Source organism: Monodon monoceros, unplaced genomic scaffold (genome assembly GCF_005190385.1).
Source record: "Monodon monoceros isolate NGI ecotype Baffin Bay Population unplaced genomic scaffold, NGI_Narwhal_1 Super_Scaffold_7, whole genome shotgun sequence".
Lineage (NCBI taxonomy): Eukaryota > Metazoa > Chordata > Mammalia > Artiodactyla > Monodontidae > Monodon > Monodon monoceros.
Window position 1 is genome coordinate 30,559,615 of NW_021703784.1, and position 24,606 is coordinate 30,584,220.

Consider the following 24,606-nt stretch of genomic DNA (forward strand, 5'->3'; position numbering starts at 1 on the left):
TTGAGTTTCTATATATCTCCCTTTGCTTTAGAAGAAAACCCCTAAAGTAAAGCAAAGACAGAAAGGAATTACCTTGTCTGAAATAATAGGGCATATAACTAAATGTGTGAATACGGTACTGCCTAACACACTTGAGATTTAGATAATTATTTGGGATATCACAATTCTCAAGTGGACACAATCTTAGGAAAATGTTGACACTATAAAAAATACTGTTCTGAAGGTACTGAAAAACCAAGTAACTATATGTCCACTTTTCAACATGATTATTTTGGGCTTCTTTAATAAAGGAATGAAGAAATGAGTACTACTTTAAAAACAGTTCTATATCGTACATGCCAATACCTTAAGTAATACATAAACACACACCTCGATTCCAGAATAACTGAATTTAAAGTTCTGCTGATATATTTGGGGTGAAGGGTGGGTGTCTTGCTCTGGGAGTCATTTTAGAAGTGTAGCTGGGTAGAATCAGAATAAAGAATGATAATCTATCAGCCAACATCTATTGTTCCATTTGCTAAATGTTGCTGCCTTGCCCAGGTATTCTGAGTTTTAATATTATTTAGAAAATACTTTTAAGTTAAAAATCATGACTGGAATCAGTTAATATCAAGAGTGATCCAGGGGGACCTCCCTGGTGGCGCAGTGGTAAAGGGTCCACCTGCCAATGCAGGGGACGTGGGTTTGATCCCTGGTCCAGGAAGATCCCACATGCCACGTCACAACTAAGCCTGTGCGCCACAACTACTGAGCCTGCACTCTAGAGCCCGCGAGCCACAATTACTGATCCTGCGTGCTGCAACTATTGAAGCCCATGCACCTAGAGCTCGTGCTCCACAATGAGAAGCTACCGCAATGAGAAGCCCACGCACCGCAACTGAAGACCAGCCCCCGCTCGCCGCAACTAGAGAAAGCCCGTGTGCAGCAACAAAGATCCAATGCAGCCCCCCAAAAAAAAAAAAAGAAAAAAAAAGACTGATTCCCAGTATAGAGGGAGCGAAAAGCTCTCGCCATCAGAGTAAAGTAGAGGCCATTAGCTGCTCGGACACAAGTGGCATGTTTCATCAAGCAGCAAAGTCATGAAGCCATCAAGATTTTAAAATGCCATGTGTAGGCCATCACGGGGTTTAACAAAGACTTCAGAAGAACTCCTATATACTGAAGATACGATAATTGCAAGCTATGTCATCTGCAACTTGCTTGGACATTCTCATTGAATTATTTTTTCTATTTCACAAATAAATATTTTTACCTTCATAATCCCTATATATTGTTTACTGATAACTTTTATTAAAATGAAATGGACTGGTCCATATTTTTAAACAGGAAAAGTGGTTCTTGTTTCCATATTACTAACCATTTTTTCAGGAACTTAACAAGTAAATCAAGATACAAACTAAATAAAACAGTTTCTTAAGGATTATATTCATTTGGATTATGCTTTTGCTTTTTACTATTTTCCCTTTTCCTGTGGCCATCTTTTCTTAATTTACCAAAATTTGCAGATGAGAAAAAAGCAAGCACTAATTCTGGTTTAAAAAAGATTATTTGGGATAAGAGATTGAGAGTAATAAAGTACACTGCCTCCGTCTCATACTTCATTCATTGCTTTGACTTTGGGCTTTATTACAGTTTTATTCCTGTTTGGTATACTTAAGTGTTGTTCCATATATTACGATTTCAGACTGACAAACAATTTCCATCTTACAATAATAAAAAACTTTAAGAATCAGAAAAGGTTTGACCCATGAGAAGAAAGCCATATTTATATTTAACACTCTTATCAACACTCTCACGCTTGGAGAATCTATGTGAAACTAAAAGCCAGAAGACAGCGCATGACTTGCGTAAGAATCAATGATGCATATTTGATGATAAAAAGCTTACAGAGATAAACATAACCCTAAAAAATAGTGTGGTAACAGATTTAAAAACTTATTTTAAATGAAGTAACAGTAATTACCAGGCAATGTAAACTGATTACACTGTAAAATATCAGGTCAGATCACATTTACTTTTATATATTCAATATATTATACCAAGCACGGTATATTGTTAATACTAATTTCTATGTACCCATCACTTTATATAGATTGTGTCATTTAATCTTCACAATAGCCCTATAAATTCAGTGTTACTATTATTATTGTCACCCCATTTTCCAAGTGAAGACATGAGGCACAGGTAGATATACTCACTTATCCAAGACCTCATAGTCAGTTAAGTGACAGAGCTGGGATTCAAACCCATGTCCACCTGACCCCGGAGCCCTTGATCTTAACCCCTATTCTAAATTCCTTCTCAGTTCACTCCAAAGGTGAAAAGTAGAACTTAGAAGTTTGTGAACTACAACACATGAAGTAAGAATTATCAACTCCTAAAACCTGTGGTCAGCTTTGCAACTTCCCATACATCCTTACCTCTTCTGTGCTTTTTAAAGCTAAGAAACTCATATCAACTTTCTACCTGTTATTTTCACATTTCACATCTGTCCTATGTCATATTTTCCTTGGTAACAATCTCTCTTTCCCATTTGGTCTTTGGTCCTCTGACACAGATTACACAAAGCAGAAGTAATACAGCAGGCAAATATCAAGGAAGCTCTGTACTACCCACTCTGCTTGCTTCTGAATATTTTCCCCACTGCAATGGAGGTGCTTAGCAAATTCTTCCAACACACATCACCTTCCATGATCAAGAGGGCATTTTCTCCACCCATCTTGATATATTTCCTAGGAATTCCATGCAGGTTTTCATAATGGGGAAATCAGAAAGTGCTGCATTGGTAGATCTGGGCATTAGTCAAAAATAAATGCCAGACTTAAAACATGAAAATAATGAATCCCTTAAAATGTACCTGTAACAAGACATCTGACTTTGGATTGTTATCAAAGATAAATTTTAAAAAAGCAGACAACTGGGCTCATTGATTTTGTATAATTTAAATCAATGTTTACACAATTTTTAATGGTCCTAAACAGTCACCAGTCCTTTGGCACCAAGTTATTTCTGGATTATCACAGGGTATATTTTCTTGACTTTAATGCTGCTTTAAGATTCAGCAATCTTGTGGGTCACTGTTAACAAGCTACTAATAAAAAACTTAACATCTTCATATAAATAGAGCTGGTTAAAGGAGAATTACCACTTTTCTCTCCCCAAGTCCTTATCTTCTAATGTCTAAAACAAAAACCACTACTGTTTACCCAACTCTTAGCATGCAGAAGAACTATTTTATATAGATCCCAAGCATGCATCAAAAGGCTACTAATGTGCTATAAGCATAATACATTTTTAATATAACTTGTAAAGGGCAACATCAAGTAATTTAACAGAATAGGGTTTGTGTATACTTTTATATGTGTGTATATAATATTATATATTTTAATGTAAAGTAGAACTATTATCTTACTAAATTATTCAAATTTCCTTTAATTTTATAGTTTTCTTTTCCTCACTTTTCAAATTCCTTTCACAAAGTTCACTGTCTTGCCAATTAAATGGACAGTTAAAGAATATAAATTTCTTCCTAGGATCAAGTAAGGAACCCTTTCCAGGTGCAGCTTTGTTTTAAGTGATTTCTCAATTACATATATTTAGAAATTTGGCCAATTACAAATCAAACATCTCCAGTCTAGCAATGAAATTCATCATTTCAACCTCATATTTTGAAAAAGGACTTATAAAAAGCAAAAGTAAACTAATCATTTTTGCTAAACCAAATCTGAGTGAAATTGGATTTCATAAAATCTTAAAACTGGAGGAAATCTTAAAATATTATTCAGTTCCATTAAAAATTATGCAGAAAACTGGAGAGTCTGGAGAAAATACAGTATTTTAAAGGAAAGTGGTCTGATTAGAAATAATTAGAACAGAACACAAAGCTGGACTCAAATATTTGAATGAGGAGAGTTTTTTAAAAAGACTAACACTAGAAAGTTCTTGTTAAAATAATTAATGATAAAAATGTAAATCAAGCTGCATTTAGCTTGATTAACCCAGTAAAGTGCTTCAAAAGAGCTGTGAGCTGTGTAGCTTCCTCTTTTATTCAAAGGCTTCAGATTACCAGGTTCAGAAGGCATTCCCTTTAGGGTGAAAATTGTCTGTAGATACCCTGCTTAACTGGAAACAGCCTTGCTGCTTTGTTACAGTAAATACCCTGGAAATTTATTTATATACCCTCACAATTCTTGCTCACTGGCTCCAGGCTCTAAAAACTCAGAAGATTATTTTCCAAGCACAGAGGAGCATCAATTTTGCTGCTTTTCTCAAGGAGAAATCCTTGACTGAGAGATAAGATCATTTTCTCTTAAAGCTATTTGAGAAATCATGCTGTGTAACCTCTGTGGAGAATGCACAGCCGCCAAACTCCATGGGTTTGTTACAGATGGATAAGGAGAAGACCCTGGGTTGAACCCTTATTAAAATGACATTATGGCTATAACTTTATGTGAACATGAGGTTATCAAGATTATAGTTCCCATGACATTCATTCCCAAGCATTTCAACACCATGTAGAAGTCTTCTATTTGTTTTTAAATAGTCACTCAATGTTTCTCAGATGTGAAGTGAGACTAATAACAGCACCTAACTTAAATGACCATTATGAGAATTGAATGAGATTGTACAAAATGACCTCATCAGGAAGCCTGACATATAAACAGGGCTTCCTATTATTATTTAATACCTTCTACTACCATTTAAACATGCTCAGGTCTCTTTGGGGGTGGCTTTTCCCATTTCAGGTCCTCCCTCCAACCCTCTCTGTCTCGTGCAATGCCCCCCCCACTCCGCTACCCACCCACTACAATCGTGCTTCTTGCCACTTTACTCAAACTGTTCCTGCCAGTCACCTCTTTTATTAATATACAGCAGTAAGCATGTCTATTAATTTATATGCAGTATATAAAAACACATTTCATATTTTATAAAACGCAGAGCTGAAATAAAAGATACACAAATATTCTAAAATCTATTAAAACCAATTTGATATATACTTTTGGTTTTAAACATAAATCTGAACACAAATTCTCCCCATTTCCTTAGACCATTACTATTAGAAATTTTAATAGGAAAAACATAAACAAACCACTGTTCTAAAAGAATCATAATCAACCTTTTAGATGCAAAATGCCTAATCTTTCAAAATAAAATTTAAATTAATGAGTTATTTGTTACTACTTTCCCAGGTATAGTTTTTGATGGATTATGACAAAATAAAAAATGTGCGTCATCTTCTTCGGATTATAAATACGAAGCAGCTTTCAGAACTTTTATTTGGAAATTTGATAATTAAAAAAATGGTTGTCAAATAAAAATATCAGTCAATAAATACTTGCATAATTTTTTGCTTTTGAAAAATTTTAACTCAAGTGTCACATATAAAACAGGTTCTGAGGATAAGTAAATGTACTGATATTAAAATTAGCTAAAATGGAAGATAAAATGGAAGATTATATAAACTCTTCAAGAGTTTATATACAGAAACTTTATGACAAGAGAAGCTCAGTCACGAATCTTGCCTTGACTTTCATTTTCTTGAATCCTTTCAAGTGTTCAACCCACCAAAGGCAAGAACATAGAGTTAATGCAACAGCAAAAACATTCTCACACATTGTCACCATCTTTAGGGGCAGAAGGACATTTCAAATTTTGTGACCTTTCCTGGTCAAGGAATCCTTGTGACAATGAACTGTACCACCCTCTCCAACTCTACCAGCCCCTTTCCAAAGGCTGCTGTTTAAGAAAATCTACAGTGCAGCTTCCAATAGTATCATGTTGATCAGTTTGTTGGGTAGGGAAGATGGATGGGCTGTGAAGGAGGAAGCCATTAAGGCCACTAGGGCTGCCAATTACAGTTGCCATCTGTGCCCTGACCCAGGACACTCAGTAAAGGGGATAAAGTGTGTTTGTGTGTGTTTGGGTGAGGTAGGGGAGTGGTCAGAAATCCAGCCCAAATGCTCAATCCTGGATGCCAGGCATAGGGCTGCATCTTCCCAGAGGAAGGGGTACCTTTTCCTAATATGCACAAAGATGCCTAATGGGTAGCTATGGCCTTGGGCCCATGTAACAAAGAAGAAGCCAGACAATATCTAACTGACCTAGGGAAGAAGGAACTAAAGATTTACTTAGTATCTACTCCGTACTAGAACTGTAATATAAAAGCTTTATATGTATTATATGATTTCCTTTAATATCTTCCTCTCTATAATAAGGGGCATGACCACTACCCATTATATAGATGAGAAAAACGGCAGATTTAAGTAAACTGCCAAACAGGAGACAGAAAAAAAATTTATACTCAGGTTTATCTTCCGTGAAAAAGGTGGAAATGTGTTAAATAACATGTACCGGCCCTAAGAAAGATGCTTTGAGCTTTATAAGTTGCTACCTTCCAGTTACTCTCAAGATAGAACAAACATCCACTTTAAGAGGTGAGATAAGAACACCACAGCTTGGCTTCCCATCCAAACCACAAAAGGAAGGGGGAAGCTTCAACTCTAAGAGACACAAGAAAGCGGCACAATAAAACACAAGCATGTCAAAGTTAACCAAACTAGGAATTTGAGATATTCACTTCAGAACTGAAACTTTAAAATCTGTTGGCTTTCAGCAGGTTATTTGAAATAAGATAAGTTTCCCTTATGAAAGTGGATAGAAAATAACCATCATCCATGCTCCAGCTTCCTTAAAAGAATAACGACTATTTTCCACAGAAAGTTTTATCAATGCACGAGCATTACCTGGTGTGCTCTAATTACAGCATTTCACTCACCTGAGGCTGAATTCATCATGTTCTGCTGCACTGGTGGACTGGTAGGGGATGTAACGTTCATCTGGGAGAGCATGGCCTTCCTGGGGTCCTGCCATGTTGTTGTTTGATCTATGTGACTGAGACAAAACATCCACTGCATTAGATAACAAATACGAGGCCCTAAAAACAACAACCTCACTTATCAACATAGGGTAGCTCTATGAAGTAGTAGGCAAAGGATTCTAAATTAGCTCTGTAAAAGCATACAGTCTTGTCACCTCACTGCTCTCACCCTTCCTCTGCAACCTTCTGTCATCCTTATATCGCTGAACTTTCCCCTCTTAGATCTTGCAAGTGCAAAATTTGAAAAAGTTATGTCTGGAGTTTTAAGTGAAGGGAAACCATTTTCACCTAGCAGACAATTATTATCTGCTTCTAATTTAAAGATAAAATGTGATTTATAAATTAATCATCTATAACAGTAGTCATATGAGCAAAACCCAAAATTCATAAGGGGAATCACCCACTTTTTTCCTCCTAGAGCTATAAATGCCAATTAACATATAATTTTAAGACCTAAAACCCTTTACACTGAACAATAAAACATGAAAAGATGAAGTCTTATTATAGTACATATTCCAAAGCCAAAACAGAATTACAAACTTGATTGTTTCCTGTGACCGCTGAAGGCCTTTGTTATTTGCTAAACAAAACATTTAAACATTTTCTACATACTGTTAACGTACTGCAAAATATCTTACACACATGCATATAGATGTCTTCATCTATAAAAATGGGGATGAAAACAGCTTAAAATTATATGAAATATGAGACTACAAGGCATCTTGCACAGTATTTGGCATATGAGCATTCAAAAAATAGTTTTCTTCCTCCAGCAAAGAGTAATTGTTTCGCTGAAACAAAAACTAAAAATATTATACCCATGAAACCACCTGAAAATTTATCTTGAAGAAATAGCCAGGGAAGTATTCAAAGATTTATACAAAGTTCTCTTCTGTATAATTAATAAAAGCAAAAATCTAAAAGCAGATAACAACATCTAACCAGAGGGACTAATTAAATCTTGTTACATATAACGTACTATATTGCAGCTATTGGAAATATTTTAGAATAATATTTAATAGCATAGAAAATATTCATAATACAGCTTTTAAAGTAGATTGTAAAACAATTGAGGCTAATTGTTTAAACGTGTGTGTACTGAAAACACATGGGAAGGATAGACATCAAAATGTTTTAAGTGTTTAGATGGCAAAATTACAGAACTGTTTAGTAACAGGAAAACCTAGAAAGACAATCATGAACTCATTATCTTTGAAATGGGGGAGGGAGGGCATTAGAAATAAGTTCTTAAAAAAAAACCTCAAGGGTTTCCCTGGTGGCGCAGTGGTTGAGAGTCCGCCTGCCCATGCAGGGGACGCGGGTTCGTGCCCCGATCTGGGAAGATCCCACATGCCGCGGAGCGGCTGGGCCCGTTGAGCCATGGCCGCTGAGCCTGCGCGTCCGGAGCCTGTGCTCCGCAACGGGAGAGGCCACAACAGTGAGAGGCCCACATACCGCAAAAAAAAAAAACAACCCTCAAATCATTTTCTCTATGGTTGTTTAATCTTCAAATCTGATTTCTCTCTTCCTGAATCATCCCATGATAAATACCCATGTAAATAGTAAAGGAAATGACATCCTGTCGTTAATTTTCCTGAAATGGAACCAGAATGCTCTCTCATCAATGTTACCATATCAATAACACAGTAAAAAAGGATCTTAGACTCTGGCTAGAATGGACCTTAAATATTATCTACTAGAGATGGGAGAATTCTTTTTCCCAAGCAAGCAGAAAGAAGATGAAAACAGGGGGGTAAAAAATGTGGAAGATTTGTACACTTGGGAATGACAATAGTACTTGACAATTGAAGGCTATCACAGACCAACTAAAAATGCTAAGAGAGAATATTTATTTAGTAGAGTATATAGTCTCTCAAATATCACCTTATCAGCACTTCTTTACCAGTCATATATGCTTTTTAGCAGTTGCACTAGCACTGCTCAGGTCTAGACAATACAGGCAAAACCTTGTACAAGTGTATATGTAAACACCTCATTCTAAAAGATCACATCCTTATCAAGCTCAGTTAAGAGTTTATTCCTTTTCCATCCTCCATGTGAGCCAATGACCAAATTAAACCCTAAAATGTTTCCTAGATATTCAGTGCTTCTCATGCTTACAGATATAAAGCAATACACGATAATTAATAGTCATACTGAAGGAAAGAAACTTGAAACCTGTAAGACAACCAAAATTTAGGGAAATGTTTCTGTTTCTCACTGCCTGTTACAATGTTAAGAAACCAGGAAAAATGGCCAGTGATTCATTATTACTGGCTCTTAAATATGAATGAAATTGTGTGCCACCTGCCTACTCCTTGTCTCCAGTACTTCTTTTTTTTTTTTTTTTTCGGTATGCAGGCCTCTCACTGTTGTGGCCTCTCCCGTTGCGGAGCACAGGCTCCGGACGCGCAGGCTCAGCGGCCACGGCTCACGGGCCCAGCTGCTCTGCGGCATGTGGGATCTTCCCGGACCGGGGCACGAACCCGTGTCCCCTGCATCGGCAGGCGGACTCTCAACCACTGCGCCACCAGGTAAGCCCTCCAGTACTTCTTAAAATCTGTTACCTTTGTGAGGGGTAAAAGAGAAGAGAGAAGCAAGTTCTGGATTCTGACTGTTGAAGGTTTTCTAAATATCTAACAGGTTTCTCTGAAAACTAACCAATTATGTAAATCATATTAATCCATTTAAAACTAGCTTGCAGTCCACTTGAGGGTTTAGGACCCCATTCTGATGACTAAATGACCATATTCCAATAACAAGCACATGAATCTTCCCAAATAGTGGAGCCAATCTGTAAGTCTGTTCTTAAGGCTTCTTTCTCCTTTAAATAAATTAGTGTTTTGAATATAATGCAGAGAATGTATAGTTTTACTGCTCTCAAAAAAGTGATTATTTTGCTGAAATACTACTAAGTGTACAAATGCTAAAATTTCTCCTCCTGAAAAGGCTTCTGTTGAACCTCAGTAAGTTAGTTTAGAGCCCTATAAAGCTGTCCTATGTTACTTCAGCTAATGTTCCACTTACTCAAAATAGATCTACATTTTTTTAAGGAATAAATATGCCATTATTTAAACTGTCCCAACTCTAAAAGCATGCAACCATTTAGATGCTAAAGGGAATGTGAAATAAAATTAGCTTTAGAGTTTTTGTCTTCACTTTTTCTATAAGATTAAATCATGAATACTGTTTTATCCTAAAAAGTCAATTTGCAGAAGTATACCCCAAAATATCCAGTCTTCCTTATCATAATAAAAATCTTTATAAAAACATTTCATAGGACAAAGAACTATTTTTGCTTAGACAAAATAAATAGTTTGCTAGGCCTACTCTTCCCCCAGATATTTGCACCAGACCTTTCCTCATCTCCTGGTCTTTGCTCAAATGTCTTACTCTTAGTGAGGCCTTCCGTGGCCATGTCATCTAAAATCCACCCTATTTAAACGTCTACTCCCTCTTCTTTGCTTTATTTTTGTTTGATAATCCTTTATCATTATCTGACACATAATTTACTTAGTTTGTCTATTTCCTCAAACTAACAAGCTCCAGGGAAAAAGGGACTTTTATCCATTTTATTAACTACTGTATCTTCAGTGATTAATAAAGTGCTTGATAAGTATTTGTCAATGAATTAATGAAAAGAAAGCTGTTTTCTTTTTGTCCTAAGAACATCAAACATTCTCCCAAAGTCCTTGTCGCCTTACTGACTTTATCAATACCCACCTTCTTTTCCAAAAATGTAATTGCAGGCAAGGATTATAGACCCACTAGAAATAGTAATAAGGAGATTATTGGTGACACTGGCAAGAGCAGCTTCAGTGGCATGATGGGGGTACAGTGCATAGGAGGTAAGAAAACAGACAGATTTAGTTGTGTACAAAACCACAAATGGATGGAAAAGAATTTTTGTTTTTTTCCGGAGGAAGAAACTCAAGTGTTTAAATGTGAATGAAAACAGAGTAGCTGAAGATGTGCTAAAGGATCAATGAAGAGTTATAATCATCCATTAGAGAGTGAGAAGGAACAGAATGTAGACACTGCTTCCACTGTAAGGAGGTGAGGAAGAAAGGATAGGGTAGAAGCAAATAATTTCACTGGTTGCTCAAAGTTGATCGCATTTTGGTGTGAGGACTTCTACTCTCTTATCGAGAGATACAGCATTAAGAGGATTAAGGAGGCTGGCATTATTGGTACCTCCACTATGAAAAACTGAGGGACTTGCACAAGGTCACATATCCAGTACACAACAAGAATACATCTGGTACCCAGGAATTCTGAAAACAATTTCTGTACTAGACATACACATGAAAAGGACAATATTCAAAAATGTAAATTCTTTGTAATATACATTGAATAACAAATAACTGCATAAATACTAAAGAGGGAGTATAATAAAAAGGCATGGTATTGAAGATTCAATAAAAGAATTTACAAAATATTACAAAACAGAGTTTCTATTACTACTAGAATATAAGCTCCTTGAAGAAGGTGTACCTGGGAGAGTGCCTGGTACATAGTAGGGCTCAATAAATAGTAAATGCAATGAATATTAGAGCAGTGTGCATTATTTAAGAATGTAGGTGATTAAGAGTTCACATAAATGCTAATCAGAGAATGGGCTGAAAAGAATTTTCACTTAAACTACAGATTCTAAAAAAGGTCAAATTATAAATAACAGAATCAAAATATACAAACCAAGGAGTTAAAATTAAGCAAAACTCCTAAAACAGTATTTTCAGAGTTAAAAGTATGAGTGGTTATATATAACATAGAAAATAATTTAAAATTTAGTTTATCTTGTTCCTAAGAATAGTCTAGCTGCTGAACTTACTACAGGAAAATAGATAAATGTGAAATTCTCCAGCCCCTTCAAGATATGTAAATAAATTATTCTTTCCTATTACTTTGGAAAAGAAAAGGTGATTGGATTTATGACCAAGATAAACCCTATGATCTTACTCTGGAGCAGCTAAGACTGGGAAACAATGAACCTTTCAAAGTTTAGACTGATGAAACATAAGCAGCTGTACTTTGACCAAGGTCCACGTCCAGCAGCAGTCTCTCCTGCGTATACAGAGCCACCTCTCCTGTTGGCTTTTGTCTTTTACTTTATACTGCAGAATCTGGCCTTACATATTGGATGACTTAGCAGAATCCATGTAGAACCAAAAAAGGGGCAGAAAGCTAAAGTGAATCATTAGTAAACTGACGTTTTGCATAATCCCACAAAAGTTAATTGAGGCTACAGTATATAGAACTATTTGAAGCGCTTTATATCCTCCTGTGAGATGTGAACCTTATGAAACTCAAACGTGGGCAGGGAATATAAGGAATTCTGATCTTATAAAGAATAACAATATTACTGTCACATCTTCAAATTATGGGGAAATCCATAAGATCATGAAATGCTATCTGAAGAAGCTACAATGGGGAGACCCAAAGATCTCATCTCTCCAGGACCAGTGTTCAACAGGAAGATGATACCATGCCATTGTTTCATGAGTCTCTCACAGAGGTTGAACAAAATAATCACTTACTACAATTTATTTTTATTTTTTTAAAATTTATTTATTTGTTTTTGGCCACGCTGGGTCTTCATTGCTGTGCCTGGGCTTTCTCTAGTTGCAGCGAACAGGGGCTACTCTTCGTTGCGGTGCGCAGGCTTCTCATTGCGGTGCCTTCTCTTGTTACAGAGCATGGGCTCTAGGCGCTCAGGCTTCAGTAGTCGTGGTCGCGGGCTCTAGAGAGCAGGCTCAGCAGTTGTGGCGCACGGGCTTAGTTGCTCCGTGGCATGTGGGATCTTCCCCGACCAGGGCACGAAACTGTGTCCCCTTCATTGGCAGGAGGACTCTTAACCACTGCGCCACCAGGGAAGTCCCTTCCTACAATTTGTTAAGATTAAGTGATATGCCCAAGAGCAGCCGAATAGTATGCAGCAGAAATGGGATTTAAACTCAGGAATGAGAACTGATGCAAAAATCTGCACTCTTTGTACTATATCAGACTTCCTTTTATGCTGTGAGAGTATTTTGGATGTTGTTTAGATTTCTTAAGACTAACCTCTACATCACTACTTACCTGCCTCTAATCCCTACAATAATGAAGTACAAGGAGACAAAAATCTCCTCTGCAACAACACTCAGTAGACCAAACACCCAGTCACACACAGCCAGGATTAAAATAAATGTTTTTTACCTTCTGGCTCAGTGTTCTTTTCACTTTACCTTATTGGTCTCTAAAGAGGAAAAGATTTTCTAAAATGATAATCTGCCATTAGCAGAATAAAATTTTTTCAGGGAATGTAATTCAAAAAGAGAATCAGAATCCTTTTAAATGCTTCCTTGTTTAATTCGCTAACAATTAAGACTATTCCAAGACTAGCAAATGAGCTCTACCATCAGAACAGAAAGTTGCCTTTATTATAAAAATGCACAATCATTAGAGGTGTTAATGATCAGTTACCTGATGGCACTCGTAAAGAGACAAATTGGTTATGGGGATATTATGCCTACCATTTCTACTCACTTAAATTGGTGGACTGCAGCTCTAAAGTTACACTGGTTTTTCTCCTTCCTACTTCGTTTCTTACTTTAGAAACAAGATTATTGGCACCGGTATAAATTAATATACAGATATGATAATCTGCAAGTTGCTTCCCTATCCAGGCATTGTCTTCCTGTTATAATGTAGTGTCTAATCTCCTAAGAAAGTAATTCCTCAGAATCTAATAAAAGTAACTCTCCCTACTATTAACTTCAATAGATATTGTCACAATGGCACATAAACATTTTAAGAAAGCAGTGAACCCACTTTGGAAGTGGGTCATGGGGAGATGGCTTAGATAATGTATTACTTAAAAAAAAAAAACCTTTATGCAAATCAAGTGTTATCAACGCTATAATCAACAGCTATATAAGCTTAATATGAATATCTGATTCTTTTGAAATATCTGCTACATTTCTTGAGACTACTGTTCTTCCTCAGGTAATCTTTTCCCCAGCTGGCCCATAAAACACCTAATTTCTACCTTACCTTTTCAAGACCCAGATCCCTCCTTTCAGAAGTCTTTGGAATAGTAAGAAAGCAGACATGGATTCAAATCCTAGTCTCAAATTTGCCAACGATAAACTGGGGTGTACAGGAAGGTCGTTTAGACAAACGGTTTCATCTTCGTTAAAATAAGACTGATTTATTTACTTACTTCCCGGGGTTTTGAGAATTAAATTCAATAGCATACACAAAAGCAACTAGTACTGTGGCTCCCAGTACACAAAAGGCTCTCAAATATTTCTCCAGACTTCATTCCTCTGCTAGTCCAATAGTATTTAAAATAGGAAAAACTTCATGGTAGACAGGTTAAGTCAAGAAAATGTTTAAGAATGAGATGACTTCAGTTAAGTGAGAATGACAGGTCTGGGGCTTTAAGAGCTCTGAAAAAGAGTCTGGTTTCCCCTGATAGATGATGAAGAGATGCAGTAGACACTATAGGTTTCAGGGTAGGAAACAATGTTTCCGGACCATTAGTTCAACTTGCACAAGGCCATCAGCTTAGAATAAGAAGGAACCATGCAAGTACGACCATACTGGCTCCCAGGAAAAGAGCAGCAAAATAATTTGGGAGTAAAAGAATAATCTCATTCATATAACCAAATGTCTTAAAATATTCATTGTGAAAAATCACTCCATACAATTTTTTTTTTTTTTACTTAAGCCATAAAATGGTCAACTCTATCCGTCTAAACCAAGGCAAAGAAAAAGCTACACTTCTTATGAACCAGGCAAAGCACATCCCAACAAATGCTAAGGTGCTCTTCAAATTCTTTGTTGTATGCTTCATCTATCAAATACTAAATCCATAACCCTTACTTAAGGGATACAGAGCAACATAATGGGAAATGAGTTTTGTAGTGATAGAAAACTACTGATGACTTTATCTCTACCCTCAAAATTTAGGATAACCTTATGCTACTCATTAGTGAACGTATTAGAGAATTAATGTAGTTTTAGTAAAATAATTTTAGTGATTAACATTGATACTGACAAAGTTTACACACCTCAAGGAATGGATAACTAACAATTTCCCTTACATCCCTACTCCTTAAAGCGTGTGGGCCTTGAGCCAGCAGAACTGACAAAACCTGTGAGGAAGCCCGTTAAAAATGTCAGGGTCGGGGCTTCCCTGGTGGCGCAGTGGTTGAGAGTCCGCCTGCCGATGCAGAGGACATGGGTTCGTGCCCTGGTCCGGGAGGATCCCGCATGCCGCGGAGTGGCTGGGCCTGTGGGCCGTGGCCGCTGGGCCTGCGCGCCTGGAGCCTGTGCTCCGCGGCGGGAGAGGCCACAACAGTGAGAGGCTCGCGTACCGCAAGAAAAAAAAAAAAAAAAAAAAAAGCCAGGGTCTCCTCAGGCTCCACCCAACACACTGATTAAGAATCTGTAGCTTAACAAGATCCATAAGAGATCTGTATGCACATTAAAAGTTTGAGAAACACTGCCTTAGACACTACTTGATCACCTATGCTGTGTTTTAAGTATGACTAATGCCTGGAGGGTAAATATTCTGTATATGTATATGAAGAACTACATGGTGTAGATATTACAGTTAAAGCAAAACCAATAACCTGTGGTAAAAATTCAAAGTTTAATTTGCATCATTACTGCAGAAGGGTACACTGAAATCTACTAGCCACTGACTGTAGCACTGTAAGTGTATTCATTTATATCACAAGGAAATAGCATTCTCACTGTTACATCACTGGTGATAGTTCTCTACTCTTTCATGCCTACTCTGAATTTAAAACAAAACAAAAAGCACTGCAGCTTTTCAAAAACTGATTTGGTATTGTACTGATAATTTTTATTTAAAGCAACAGTTCTCAATTTAGAAATTGGGGGAAGGGCATTTTTCGTTATCACAGTCTTACAAATATACAATGGGGAGAGGGTATTGGATGCTAGGTTTCCTGCAATGCAGTAGATGGTCTTCCACAACTTTGAATGTCATGCCACACATTCTAAAAAGCCAAATTTTACACAGAACTCCATTTTATACATAGACAAAGTATGTTTTGCACAATTTTAGTTATATACCAAATTTTTCTGGAAGGCAATCAATTACACTTAGTTTTGTTGGGAAATCTGTTAACAGTATATACTTTTTGGATAACCACATTATCACAGCAATGCCCTCTTGGTGTTTTAGTTACCAACTCAACACACTTGATCTTTATTCAAAACTGTCACGTTCATGGCAATTTTAGGTACAGATGCAGGTACCTGACTACTTTATTATAGCTTCAAATATAGAATACCCAAAGCATTTATAAATTAATATACATGTTATTTTAATCATAAATTACTTTATTTCTCCTCCATATTGCATAATTCTGATATAATGTTGACTTTTAAAAATTATGTATGTAGTTAAATTGTTACTTATGAATTTCATTTTAGGATACTTTCCCAAATATTTATTACTAAAAGAGGCTGATGAGACTGACAGGGATAAGAGCTACTGCATTAAGAGACCATAAACTATCAATATAAATAGAGAGCATTTTTATATCATAAGTCGAAGATGTCTTTCCCATCAGATCATAAATTTCTGGAGGGTAAACGATCTCAGCCTCCCTTTCTACATTTCATACATGAACACAGTGCTTTGCATAAATGCTCAATAACCTGTCTGATGAATTGAAAGCTTATTCTACTGGGTTATTCTTTAACCACCAAGGAATACTGTGACCTAAACCCTAAATGGAGTCAATATGTATGGTTTATTCCCTTTTCATAATCCACTTTTGAAAATGTTTTTCTTCTAAACTGTAAAACCTACTTTTCACAAAATCCCAACAACGTAGTCCTAAATTGTTTGTACTTCACAGTTACCTAACAAATTGGTTCTTTCCAACTCTGCCAAGATTCTGTGACATCAGATGGCACAAGCTGGTCATAAGAATTTAACATAATTTACAAACTAAACCAACAGAAACTTTAAAAAATTACATCTGACAAATGTTTAATCCCTAACACACCTTTCAGACCTTGTGTTGCAATAGGGGAAAACCAAAATTAAAAAAATTTTTTTTTGGCAATAGTGCTTGCTTAGATAGATCCTTTGACAAAATGCATCTTTGTGAACTTATCTTTTGCTGCTTGGGCCTGTAATTGTGGGAACTGTGAGAAGTTCCTAATTCTTCCCAATAAAGCTAAACAAAGATGAAATGATAGAAGTGTGCCCTGTTTTTATGCTTATAGAAAACTGGGCAACCAAATCACCACCATTCCTCAAGAAGGTGAGAACATTTGTACTGAAGTATATGTAAGACCACAAAACCTAAGTATCTAATGAGAAGCCAAGTGACCAAACTAAAGAATTCTTTTTATCGAGCAAAGCTGACTTTTAGGAAACAACAAAAAATAAGAATAAAACTGGATAACCAGGAATAACACAAAATAGATATGAAAAATGTTTTCATTTAAAAACTTCTGTTACTGCTGTCATGCCCTCTAAATACTATGATGGCAGGACTGGTTCTAAAATTTAGAAGCATGGGCAGTCAGCCCAGATTTATTGCTCACTTATCAAGCCCATGTTTGTTGTGCAAGTGTTATTTATAGAGTCACATGCTAGAGGCTGTTCCCAAGCTAGCCAAACCTACACGCTTAATTGACCCTAGGAACAATGATACATTATTCAAGCTAATCCTTCTATGAGCTACAGTTCCTAAGCCACAACCATATGCTTTTTATATTTGTATATGTCTACCATGAACTATTTTTAGAACCCTAAAAAGTTAAGAGATATGTACATACTATAATTTCTTGATAAGGATGAGAAAACTTACACACTTTGCTTCTATGACAACAGTTTTTATAATTACTGGAAATCAGTATCTTATATTGAACTTTAAATAACTGGACTATCACTAAAGGCTTAAAGATGGGTTAAAATTATGAACAAGTGTAGGGAGAAACACATAAAAGCAAACGTGACAATTGATTATACTCCACTCTACAAATTGTATAACCACACTGCAATCTGACCCTATAGCCTTAGGTTGAATAAAATTAGTATTTGCTCACAAGTATGAAATCAATTTAAACACAAACTTAACCATGTTGCCATATAAGAGTGACATGCTTATATACATCTCCCCTTGGAAATTATTCCCTAAGGAAGGGATAGGATGGAGCAGTTATGAGAATAATGCCAAAGCTATAGTGGAGGCTTCTTAAAACACACACAGTTCTTTCAATCTTGATCCCACATGGCTTTTATCTGTAGTTACGTTCAGCAACATTCTTTCAATAATGACTGAGAACACTCTCCCCAAAAGTTCAAAAAAAAGTGTTCGTCCTTATTTCATGTTATAGAAAATGACAGATGTCATCACAGTATGAATTGAGGCTCATAATTTTGTTAATAGAACAAAGACCAGAATTCAAGTCTCTTGATTCTCAATTATAAGGTCTACCTAGATTCTTTCATAAGAGTCATCTTAAAAAAAGAAAGGAAAAAAGAAATGGCTGAATGGCAGAACTATGACCAAAAATTAAAAACAAAACTCTAAGAAATATTAAGACACAGAAAATCTATAAACATTATTCAAAATACAGTCCTGAAACCAATTGCATTACAATTACGTGGAAGACTTATTGGCTCCTCAGTATTTTTAAGCACAATAAGATTGGAGAATAATTTATCTAACATCTTTACATATTCTTTCATAATCCGAGATCCTTACATACAATAAGACATTTATTTACCATAAGAACTAGATGAGGAATACAATCTCTTCTAAAGATGGATGATAATTTTCTCACATTCCACTGTTATCCTTAAAGTGATATTCCTCAGCAAATACTGTTTCAAATGAAACTATATGTCAGATGTCAAAAAGAAGTAACTTTCTTATACATGTTAAAGACCTTGGCAGTATCATCCTTTCATTTTATAATTGCCAGTCTAGGGGTAAAAAAAAAACAAAACAAAACCCTGTGAAGGTAAGGAAACAAATCTGTTGAGTACCAACTCTGACCTCATCTACCACGACATGACATAGGCCTAAGGCCCTCAACCAGGGACCAAGGAAGACAGGTTTAGGCAGTCAAACAAAGCTATAATCAGCCTTCTGCATCTCATCAGACGCAGTTGGCTTCCAAATAAGGATCTGTTCAGTCTGTTGGCTCATGTGTCTACCGTGAGGAAATCACATTAAGTTACAAAGCTGGAACCATATTCATTGCATATTTATGGCTACATTCAAGTTTTCAACTGTTATCAACAGAACAGGGTTTCAGCCACCCAAAACATTAACAAAGGATGAGTCTAACAGCCTAGGAAACATTTCCCAAGTGGTAAATCAGCAGGAAAGCAGTTAACAATATCCACAATAAACGCTTTTAAGCAAAGCAGGCAAATGGCACGACTTTTAACATAAACCCCAGGACCTCCTACCACCACCATTTTGATGGAAATGATACAATGAAAGAATCTTATATATATATTTTATTCTTATATATGTATTTTCTTTTAATCACAAATTGCTTTAAACAATAGTTGGATAACACTGTAGAATGTCTTCAATCATCTAAAAAGGATCTTACTGAAATTAGCAAAATAACTTGGGGAAGGACCCCAAAATCTAAAGCAGTTAAATTTATATACTCTACACCCCATTTTCAGAATGAATACATATAATGCACGTTGAACAATGAGAGATGGTTTCTATACAAATAAATAGTAAGCATAGAGTCTTAGTCTTAACTGCATTTCATTAAATCTTATATAAAACCTTTTAATTTCATGTCTTGTTATTTAATTGCAAGATGTCATTTTAGGGCATGCTGGTTGCTCGGATAACTGAAATTTTAGTAATGCCTTCAGGGGTTTCACAAGGGGTTTCTCAGAACAGAAAGCAGGACACTGGTGGAAAAGTGCTACATTTATTATTTAACTTGAGACTTAAGGTACCCAATCTCAGTCAAGTCATTCAACTTTTCTGGACCTCACCTTCAGTAGCTGTGATATATGACAGGCCTCCATTTAATAAGAACCAATACTTCACTTTTTGAACACCTACTGTACAAAAACCAAGCATTTTATCCATATGACCATTTTCAAAGTAAATAAATATCTGATGGCAAACTTGGAAAAATTATCTTGAATGGAGTGATAGAACCACTTAGCTACATTAAGGTTACTGGTAAAACTAATAATAAATAAATGAATAAATTTTACGTGAAGGACTTTTGCAGGTACTAATAATAAGGTGGTTTGCCAGGCCTGTGTATTTTAAATGTGGCAAAAGGGAAGTAGGACTCTTTCATTCACGGCCAAGTAGACACCCAACCTTTCTTGCATCCAGTAAATTCTCTTTATATGGTCATGCCATGCTGCTAATTTTTTTTTTTAATTAAAGAAAATAAATGCTAGACAGTCATCCAACCCAGGTTTACCTTATTAGGTAGAGCTGACTTACATAGAATACTCAGTAGTCTATCTATACTAAATTTATAAATACAGATTAAATGTCTCCTTTCTGTCTCCTCTGGGCTTACTAAAAGAAGAAAAAAAAAACCTACTTTATAAATTGCCTAGTTCACCAGAATCAGAACATTTTTGCTCAGGCTGAAAACTGGGATTCAACTTGGTTTTTCTAAGTTGCAACTGAAATGTGATCCTGTCAGTGCAAATACAGTTTTCTTCTTTGAACCTTCCAAGTTAAATGACTATGAAATTCAATTAAACTATGAAATATATTAATACCTTTTTGAAGCGGATTTTTATGGATATTTGTAGAAGATGTTACAGTCATAGTCATTAAAAGGAAATTAACAAAAAGGTTATACTGTAAACACTAAGTAACATGGTCACTTAGGGACTGTCTCAATCTGAGCCATGCCCGTAGATCGAATCCTCGTTTTCATGAAACATGCCCAAAGAGTAGTTTCTTAGGTATCTAGTTTTTAGGTATTTTTTGTTTGTTTGTTTTGTTCTTTTCTTTGAGAGTTCCTATGTACTCCCTCTGCTCTGATTAAGATGAGAAATGCCCACCAGCTTACTGAGAAAAAATCCAAGGTCTAGGAATCTAAAAAGTTAATGAAGAGACTACTTACTAGATTGGGAGTTTTACTGAAATTCTCCTTCAATAACTAAAATGATTAATAACTGAAAAAAGGTCCCCAAAGCAGGAACTTAATTTGGTTATCTGTGGAACTCATTTTGTTAAACTTCTAATTCACATATAATGGACATATAGAAAATAACTGATTCTTTAACACAATATCAGAACATACTATTGGATTTTACAGTAAGACTGAAATACCTGAAGTATAAAATAAAGGTTTCTTTGTATCTTAAAAACAAAAACAAAAAAACTCCACCTCTATACAAGAGTTTTCATAAAACATTTTGTCCACTACAAGTTTGGGAAGGAGCAGCAGTTGAGTGGTAGAATGGGCTATAATGTCTGCATATTATGAATCACTTATATCTGTGAAATTGTGGAAAGTTTTTGTCACTATTGCTTAAGACTGACAAAACGGAGCTGTTGGACAAAGACAAATTATTAAAATGGTTTAAAGGATGAAACAGACTAGGCCTATTTGGAATGCTTCAGTCTATAAAGACGAAGTCCAAGTGGAGATATGATTAAAATCACAAATGGAAAGGAAAATTCCAAAGTTCTCAAAATATGAAAAACACTTCACACCTAAAGGAAAATTTCAGCCACCAATCACTATTTCATGCCTCCATGCCTTTGTTCATATAGTACCTTGGCCTTCAATTCCTTTTTCTCCCCCACTCCTCTCCTGTCAAAGGCCTTTGAGCTGGCTCAAATGTCAGCTCCTAGGAAGGTTTCCCTGGGCTCGCTCTGCCTCCACTCGACCCCTTAACAGGTCTAACTGCCCCCTCCTGCCTTCATGGAAATTTCTTTAGAATTACTACTATACTGATCAGAGGGGTTATTATGTGTACATGTTCTTCAATCTCCACTGTAATATACATTCATAAATGTTTTAAGGAACAAAAGAGGACATACATGGAATTTTGTACATTTATGAAGCCCTATGAAGTGTGAGGCATTATTTTTTTTGAAAAAGTAGTAAACCACCATAACAAATATTATATTAAGGCAGAGAAAACATCTAAGAGTCTAAGAGTTTAGTTTTATTAGCATTAGGCCAAACTCTCATTCTATTATATGAACATTTCAGATGCATAAATTGAAGTGGAAACACACCTGTATCAAGAGTTTTTATGTGATCAACCAAGTGGCATCAGCCAGAAGACCCAGTACTTGTCTAGAAGAGTTCCTCAAGATCTCAGAATTACTTAATCCAACAGACTCATATTACAGATGAGGAAAATGGCAAACAAAAGGAAGAAAAGAAAAGAGAAAAGGAGAGAAAAAGGAAAAGAAAGAAATGCTGCTAGCTCAAGCAATCTTCAAAACCATGTAAAAGCCTTGCAAAAACCATCAACATTAGGCAGCATAAAAGATCCCAAATCTGCACAGCAAAAGACACAAGCAACAAAATGAAAAGACACCTATGGAATGGGAAAAAATATTTGCAAACCATATATATCTGATAAGGGGTTACTGTCCAAAATATAAAACTCAATAGCAAAAAACACCTACATAATCTAAATAAAAATGGGCAAAGGACCTTAATAGACATTTGTCCAAAGAAGATATACAAAGGTACATGAAAAGATGCTCAGCATCACTAAACATTAGGGAAATGCAAATCAAAACCATGATGAGATATCACCTCATGCCTGTGAGAATGGCAAGCATTAAAAAGACAAGAGAATGCTGGAGAGGATATGGAGAAAAGGGAACCCTTGTGCACTGCTGGTGGGATTGTAAATTGATACAGACACTATGCAGAACACTATGGAGGTTCCTCAAAACATTAAAAGTATAACTACCATATGATCAGGCAATTCCACTTCTGGGTATTTATCCAAAGAAAGCAAAAACGCTAACTCAGAAAGATATATGTACTCCCATATTTATAGCAGCATTATTTATAATAACCAAAATATGGAAACAACCTAGGTGTCCACTGATGGGTGAACAAATAAAGAAGGTGTGGTGTGTGTGTGTGAAAGGAAATCCTGCCATTTGCAACAACATGGATGAACCCTAAGAGCATAATGCTAAGTGAAATAACTCAGACAGAGAAAAACAAATATTGTTATGATCTCACTTATATGTGGAATCTTAAGGGGAAAAAAAAGTCACAGAAAATTACATCAGCTTGTGGTTATCAGAGGTGGGGGGGGAGAATTGGATGAAGTTGGTCAAAAGGTACAAACTTGCAGTTATAAGATAAGTACTAGGGACGTAATGTACAACATGGTGACTACAGTTAACACTACTGGATGACACATATGAATGTTAAGAGAGTAAATCCTGAGAGTTCTCATCATAAGGAAAAAAAGTTTTTCTTTTTCTTTTCGTATCTATATAAGATGATGGACGTTAAGTAAACTTATTGTGGTAATTATTTCACAATATATACAAGTCCAATCATTATGCTGACACCTTAAACTTACACAGTGCTGCATGTCAATTATATCTCAATAAAACTGGGGAGGAAAATCCCAAATCTTTTGTTCTTTCAATAACCTGTTTAGGTCTGCTCTGTCTCATAAAACCTTCTTAATTACTTCAGCTCTTAATGATATTTTATTTTCCAAAATTGTTACAGTAGTTATAGCGTGTTACTTATCATCCAATCATTTAAACATTCAACTTCTTAACACTAAGCATGGTAGTAGGTGCAGGGTAAACATAGATGAATAGAAATGTTTCATGGTTCTGAGGGATTCTATGTCTACTATAGGTTGTGTGTTTGGTTATGTTTTAACTCAGCAACTAGATGATGTTTAAAATGTTTACAATTGTTTGCTTATTGTTCATAAACAAATCATTTATTTTCCTTTCTTGTACACTACAGCAAGGCAGAGAATAACAAACTCAAGTTACTGATTGGGAGGAAAGAAATCCAGAATATTCATTTTATACACACACACACACACACACACACACACACACACACACACCAAGACTGGCTAAAATTTCCTTTTAATTACCCAAAGACAGCACAACTTGCTTCTACTTATTGAAGCAAACCCTGACTTATATTCAGATCATTCAGTCATGTTCTAGGCATAACTAGAATCTTTTGAATCACTAAATTGGTGATTAAGTCAATACAAATAAAAGAACTGCTGAAATCAAAGGGCAAACTTACATAGAACAGGACAATGTTAGAACTAAAAGGAAACTTGAGGACCATCTGACCAATTTTTTTTTTTTTTTTCGGTACGCGGGCCTCTCACTGTTGTGGCCTCTCCTGTTGCGGAGCACAGGCTCCGGACACGCAGGCTCAGCGGCCATGGCTCATGGGCCCAGCTGCTCCGCTGCATGTGGGATCTTCCCGGACCGGGGCACGAACCCGCGTCCCCTGCATCGGCAGGCGGACTCTCAACCACTGCGCCACCAGGGAAGCCCCATCTGACCAATTTGTTTAATTTTATAGATGAGGAAATGGACAGATAAGAGTCATTTAACTCAATGCGTGCAACGGCACTATTACACAGATTTTCTAACTCACAGAGTAGTATAGTTTCCTTTGGCAACACCCAGACTGATCTCTTAAATCAAGGAGCTTGGCCTAGAGAGGCCAGAGTGGAAAGGTACATGGGCACT

The 24,606-nt window shown here is 36.1% G+C and overlaps 1 protein-coding gene across 8 annotated transcripts in view; it reads right to left on the reverse strand.

The window, feature by feature from the left end:
• The window catches only part of YAP1 (Yes associated protein 1), a 105,127-nt gene that overhangs the window by 48,574 nt on the left and 31,947 nt on the right, over nucleotides 1–24,606 (reverse strand). For all 8 annotated transcript variants that reach the window (XM_029207875.1, XM_029207871.1, XM_029207873.1 and 5 more), the window contains exon 3: nucleotides 6,779–6,894. In XM_029207875.1, coding sequence (XP_029063708.1) covers nucleotides 6,779–6,894 — 116 coding nt within the window. The remainder of the gene's footprint in view (nucleotides 1–6,778; nucleotides 6,895–24,606) is intronic.